General features: G+C 38.7%; 1 protein-coding gene across 1 annotated transcript in view; it reads left to right on the top strand.

Moving 5' to 3' along the window:
* Positions 1–7500, top strand: part of LOC115180836 (protein phosphatase 1 regulatory subunit 14C-like) — a 43828-nt gene that overhangs the window by 30214 nt on the left and 6114 nt on the right. Inside the window, exon 2 of the mRNA XM_029742993.1 lies at positions 1–34. This exon is cut by the window's left edge and continues 50 nt beyond it. Coding sequence (XP_029598853.1) covers positions 1–34 — 34 coding nt within the window. The remainder of the gene's footprint in view (positions 35–7500) is intronic.

Below are 7500 nucleotides of genomic sequence, written 5' to 3'. Positions count from 1 at the left end.
CAACAGTGAAGATGAGAGAACTGTCAAACTACAGGTAAATATTTTATTTATTTATTTTTTTGGGTGGGAGGGGGGGTAGATCAGCTTTAATACTGATGTAATTTTCTGCATCATTTCCAATCTCCCATATATTTATTTTGTAAATATACACAGTACCATTCAAAAATTTGGACACACCTACTCATTCAAGGGTTTTAATTATTATTATTATTTTTTTACTATTTTCTACATTGTAGAATAATAGTGAAGACATCAAAAACTATGAAATAACACATATTATGGAATCACGTAGTAACCAAAAAAGTGTTAAACAAATCAAAATATATTTTAGATTTTAGATTCTTCAAATTAGCCACCCTTTGCCTTGTTGATGACTGTCCTGTGAGGATCACAATGGGTCAGATCAATTACTGACAATAGCCAGACCCTCTCCCACCCGTATGTTGTGAACACAATATGAACACTGATGAAAGTATTTTTGATAAGATATGAATGTGATTTTAGGAGGGATAAGAGAATCAATATCCTATGAATTGTACGTAAGTAAGTAGCCACGCCCTGAGTGAGGTCGGAGAGAATGTCAGCCGGACGGAGCCGTCCCCTTTGATGAGAGTGCATATAAAGCATTGCCGACGAAATTAACATTAGACAAGGAAACGTGATGGGGAGCGATGTACGTTTGAAATGGTTGAAACCAACCTCAACACGAGGTGAAGAAAGTAACTCACCTATCAGACCAAGACACTGGTTTGGAACTTTGACTATCTACCCGAGGTGGAGAGAGGGAGTTAAGTAGCTGTTCTGAGGAATGGACACTCACTGGAGACCAGACAGCTAAGATGGACATTGTGACCTCTTGTGGACAATCAGAGCCTTACACCTACAGGAGACTCAACCAAAATACTTTCCAAGAAGGCTTGGTGTCGACGGAGATAGATGACGATCGAATGCATTTCACATGTAAATGCATTCATGATTTCTTCCTCCAAACAGCTGGTGGTTCCTATATGACTTACGTTACTGTGAGAATAATTCTGAAATGTCTCGACGATAAGTTAACTTTTTCTCTCCATCTATGTTGTAACAAGCCATTATATTTTGTTGGTCCACTAGGGACCTTTGTCTCATGTAGTAAGTGTGTATGTTTATTCTATGTTATTATTTAGTTAGCTAGTAAATCAGTTGTTAATAAACCAATTGGTGTCATACTGAATCATGAGTAAGGCTCGGGTTTTTGCAGATGCATGAGGTCACGGCTGTTCAGAATGATGATATGATAAGAGATTATGATTAATAAGATGACTGTTTATCAATGTTTATAATAGATAACTGTTTTATAGAGTTTAATTCAGGAGATGGTAACTCTTTAAAACCTCTTACATCTAGATGTTCCGCTAGCGGAACGTCTGCTCCAATATCCAATGATGGGCGGGGCGCGAAATACAAACTCCTCTAAAATCCGAAAACTTCCACTTTTCAAACATATGACTATTTTACAGCATTTTAAAGACAAGACTCTCGTTAATCTAACCACACTGTCCGATTTCAAAAAGGCTTTACAGCGAAAGCAAAACATTAGATTATGTCAGCAGAGTACCCAGCCAGAAATAATCAGACACCCATTTTTCAAGCTAGCATATAATGTCACAAAAAACAAAACCACAGCTAAATGCAGCACTAACCTTTTATGATCTTCATCAGATGACACACCTAGGACATTATGTTATACAATACATGCATGTCTGTTCAATCAAGTTCATATTTATATCAAAAACCAGCTTTTAACATTAGCATGTGACGTTCAGAACTAGCATTCCACCGAACACTTCCGGTGAATTTACTAAATTACTCACGATAAACGTTCACAAAAAGCATAACAATTATTTTAAGAATTATAGATACAGAACTCCTCTATGCACTCGATATGTCCGAATTTAAAATAGCTTTTCGGATGAAGCACATTTTGCAATATTCTAAGTACATAGCCCGGCATCACAGGGCTAGCTATTTAGACACCCAACCAGTTTAGCCTTCACCAAAATCACATTTCCTATAAGAAAAATATTACCTTCCTGTTCTTCGTCAGAATGCACTCTCAGGACTTCTACTTCAATAACAAATGTTGGTTTGGTCCCAAATAATCCATCGTTATGTTCCAACAACGACGTGCTTGGAGGTGTGTTGGGTCATTGCCCTGTTGAAAAAACACATGATAGTCCCACTAAATCAGATGGGATGGCGTATCGCTGCAAAATGCTGTGGTAGCCATGCTGGTTAATTGTGCCTTGAATTCTAAATAAATCACAGACCGTGTCACCAGCAAAGCACCATCACACCACAACACCTCCTCCTCCATGCTTCACGGTGGGAAATACACATGCGGAGATCATCCGTTCACCCACACCGCGTCTCACAAAGACATGATGGTTGGAACCAAAAATCTCAAATGTGGACTCATCAGACCAAAGGACAGATTTCCTCCGGTCTAATGGCCATTGCTCGTGTTTCTTGGCCCAAGCAAGTCTCTTCTTCTTATTGGTGTCCTTTAGTAGTGGTTTCTTTGCAGCAATTCGACCATGAAGGACTGAATCACACAGTCTCCTCTGAACAGTTGATGTTGGGATGTGTCTGTTACCTGTACTCGGTGAAGTATTTATTTGGGCTGAAATTTCTGAGGTTCGTAACTCTAATGAACTTATCCTCTGCCGCAGAGGTAACTCTGGGTCTTCCTTTCCTGTGGCGGTCCTCATGAGAGCCAGTTTCATCATAGCTCTTGATGGTTTATGCGACTGCACTTGAAGAAACTTTCAAAGTTCTTGACATTTTCTGCATTGACTGACCTTCATGTCTTAAAGTAATGATGGACTGTCGTTTCTCTTTGCTTGTTTGAGCTCTTCTTGCCATAATATGGACTTTGTCTTTTACCAAATAGGGCTATCTTCTGTATACCACCCCTACCTTGTCACATCACAACTGATTGGCTCAAACGAAGGAAAGAAATTCCACAAATTAACTTTTAACAAGGCACACCTGTTAAAATTGAAATGCATTCCAGGTGACATACTCATGAAGTTGGTTGAGAGTGCCAAGAGTGTTGAAAGCTGTCATCAAGTCAAAGGGTGGCTACTTTGAAGAATCTCAAATATAAAATGTATTTTGATTTAACACTTTTCTGCTTACTACATGATTCCATATGTGTTATTTCATAGTTTTGATGTATAAAATGTATAAAATAGTAAAAATAGCGCCTTCGGAAAGTATTCAGACCCCTTGACTTTTTCCACATTTTGTTACATTACAGCCTTATTCTAAAATGGATTAAATAAAAAATCTACACACAATACCCCATAATGACATCACAATACCCCATAACGACATCACAATACCCCATAACGACATCACAATACCCCATAATGACATCACAATACCCCATAATGACAAAGCAAAAACAGGTTTTCAGAAGAAAAAAATTGAACCCAGTGGCCTCCATCATTCTTAAATGAAAGATGTTTAGAACCACCAAGACTCTTCCTAGAGCTGGCTGCCCGGCCAAACTGACCAATCGGAGGGGGGAGAGGGCCTTGGTCATGGAGGTGACTAAGAACCTGGTGGTCACTCTGACAGAGCTCCGGTGTTCCTCTGTGGAGATGGGAGAACCTTCCAGAAGGACAACCATCTCTGCAGCACTCCACCAATCAGGCCATTATGGTAGAGTGGCCAGACGGAAGCCACTCCTCAGTAAAAGGCACATGACAGCCCTCTTGGAGTTTGCCAAAAGGCACCAAAAGACTATCGGACCATGAGAAACAAGATTCTCTGCTCTGATGAAACCAAGATTGAACTCTTTGGCCTGAATGCCTATCACATCTGGTATTTCTATGTTGAAGAATATTAAAAAAATAATAATTTGGTGCTTTTTTCCCCCATTTTCTATCCAGTTCGCTTTTATTTTTATAATATATTACTCTGGATCTTTCTTGAATAAGTTCCTCCATTTCTTTTTGTTTTTCCTCTAACTTATTCTGTGCCTCTATGGTACCGTTTTTATTGCTGTCTATCTGTACTGTTAGACCTTCTATTTCCTTTGTTAATATGGACCCTTTTCTCCTAAATTGCTTTTTGTTTTAGAGATGAGTTTTGAATTGCATGGCCTCTAAAGGCACATTTTAAAAGTGTCCCATACAATAAGGGGATCTGCTGTACCTATGTTACGTCTGAAAAAAGTCAGTTTCAAATTCTTCTGTCCTAGTTCTAAACAATTTATCATCTAGTAGGCTTCGATTAAATATCCAATATCCTCGCCCACGTGGAAATTCTGTAAGAGTAATATAAATGCCAATTATGTGATGGTCCGACCGCATTCTGTCCCCTATCAACACTTTTTAAACTTTGCTGCCTGAGAGAATGTAGTCAAGACGACTAGCTTGATTAAACCTCCTCCATGTATATCTCACTAGGTCAGGATATTAAACCTCCACCATGTATATCTCACTAGGTCAGGGTATTAAACCTCCTCCATGTATATCTCACTAGGTCAGGGTATTAAACCTCCATGTATATCTCACTAGGTCAGGATATTAAACCTCCTCCATGTATATCTCACTAGGTCAGGATATTAAACCTCCTCCATGTATATCTCACTAGGTCAGGATATTAAACGTCCTCCATGTATATCTCACTAGGTCAGGATATTAAACCTCCATGTATATCTCACTAGGTCAGGATATTAAACCTCCATGTATATCTCACTAGGTCAGGGTATTAAACCTCCTCCATGTATATCTCACTAGGTCAGGATATTAAACCTCCATGTATATCTCACTAGGTCAGGATATTAAACCTCCATGTATATCTCACTAGGTCAGGGTATTAAACCTCCTCCATGTATATCTCACTAGGTCAGGATATTAAACCTCCATGTATATCTCACTAGGTCAGGATATTAAACCTCCATGTATATCTCACTAGGTCAGGGTATTAAACCTCCTCCATGTATATCTCACTAGGTCAGGATATTAAACCTCCATGTATATCTCACTAGGTCAGGATATTAAACCTCCATGTATATCTCACTAGGTCAGGATATTAAACCTCCTCCATGTATATCTCACTAGGTCAGGATATTAAACCTCCTCCATGTATATCTCACTAGGTCAGGGTATTAAACCTCCTCCATGTATATCTCACTAGGTCAGGATATTAAACCTCCATGTATATCTCACTAGGTCAGGATATTAAACCTCCTCCATGTATATCTCACTAGGTCAGGATATTAAACCTCCTCCATGTATATCTCACTAGGTCAGGATATTAAACCTCCTCCATGTATATCTCACTAGGTCAGGATATTAAACCTCCATGTATATCTCACTAGGTCAGGATATTAAACCTCCTCCATGTATATCTCACTAGGTCAGGGTATTAAACCTCCTCCATGTATATCTCACTAGGTCAGGGTATTAAACCTCCTCCATGTATATCTCACTAGGTCAGGATATTAAACCTCCTCCATGTATATCTCACTAGGTCAGGATATTAAACCTCCTCCATGTATATCTCACTAGGTCAGGATATTAAACGTCCTCCATGTATATCTCACTAGGTCAGGATATTAAACCTCCATGTATATCTCACTAGGTCAGGATATTAAACCTCCTCCATATATATCTCGCTAGGTCAGGGTATTAAACCTCCTCCATGTATATCTCACTAGGTCAGGATATTAAACCTCCTCCATGTATATCTCACTAGGTCAGGGTATTAAACCTCCTCCATGTATATCTCACTAGGTCAGGATATTAAACCTCCTCCATGTATATCTCACTAGGTCAGGATATTAAACCTCCTCCATGTATATCTCACTAGGTCAGGAAATTAAACGTCCTCCATGTATATCTCACTAGGTCAGGATATTAAACGTCCTCCATGTATATCTCACTAGGTTAGGATATTAAACCTCCTCCATGTATATCTCACTAGGTCAGGATATTAAACCTCCACCATGTATATCTCACTAGGTCAGGATATTAAACCTCCTCCATGTATATCTCACTAGGTCAGGATATTAAACCTCCTCCATGTATATCTCACTAGGTCAGGATATTATACCTCCTCCATGTATATCTCACTAGGTCAGGATATTAAACCATGTATATCTCACTAGGTCAGGATATTAAACCTCCTCCATGTATATCTCACTAGGTCAGGATATTAAACCTCCTCCATGTATATCTCACTAGGTCAGGATATTAAACCTCCTCCATGTATATCTCACTAGGTCAGGATATTAAACCTCCTCCATGTATATCTCACTAGGTCAGGGTATTAAACCTCCTCCATGTATATCTCACTAGGTCAGGATATTAAACCTCCTCCATGTATATCTCACTAGGTCAGGATATTAAACCTCCTCCATGTATATCTCACTAGGTCAGGATATTAAACCTCCTCCATGTATATCTCACTAGGTCAGGATATTAAACCTCCTCCATGTATATCTCACTAGGTCAGGATATTAAACCTCCTCCATGTATATCTCACTAGGTCAGGATATTAAACCTCCTCCATGTATATCTCACTAGGTCAGGATATTAAACCTCCTCCATGTATATCTCACTAGGTCAGGATATTAAACCTCCTCCATGTATATCTCACTAGGTCAGGATATTAAACCTCCTCCATGTATATCTCACTAGGTCAGGATATTAAACCTCCTCCATGTATATCTCACTAGGTCAGGATATTAAACCTCCTCCATGTATATCTCACTAGGTCAGGGTATTAAACCTCCTCCATGTATATCTCACTAGGTCAGGATATTAAACCTCCTCCGTGTATATCTCACTAGGTCAGGGTATTAAACCTCCTCCATGTATATCTCACTAGGTCAGGATATTAAACCTCCTCCGTGTATATCTCACTAGGTCAGGGTATTAAACCTCCTCCATGTATATCTCACTAGGTCAGGATATTAAACCTCCTCCATGTATATCTCACTAGGTCAGGATATTAAACCTCCATGTATATCTTACTAGGTCAGGATATTAAACCTCCATATATTCACTAATATATCCATGACATTCATGATTTCCTTTCCTGTCCATAGAGATATTTTAGACCTCTATTGAAATCTCCCACCATAATAATAAAGTCTAGTGTTGCTTTGTAGAGTTGATCAATTCTTATATTTATTTTCAAAGAAGCTTGGATCATCATTATTTGGCCCGTATAGGTTAATGAGCCATATCTGTTTATGGTCCAATAACATATTTAAAATAATCTACCTTGAGGATCTGTTTGGACAATTTGCACATTCGGATCAAAATGACTGTTAATTAATATCATCATCCATTTTGAATTTCTTTGCCCCATGGGAGAAATATATTCCCCCTTCAGTCCTTTTCCCACAAAACTTCATCTAAAATTGTTGAATGGGTTTCCTGTTTACAATAGATATTATATTCCTTCTCTTTTAGCCAGGTAAATACTGATCGCCTTTAC

This window comes from Salmo trutta, unplaced genomic scaffold (assembly GCF_901001165.1).
Source record: "Salmo trutta unplaced genomic scaffold, fSalTru1.1, whole genome shotgun sequence".
Classification (NCBI taxonomy): Eukaryota; Metazoa; Chordata; class Actinopteri; order Salmoniformes; family Salmonidae; genus Salmo; species Salmo trutta.
The sequence above is the reverse complement of the archived record's forward strand: the minus strand, read 5'-3'. Positions and strand labels throughout refer to the sequence as shown.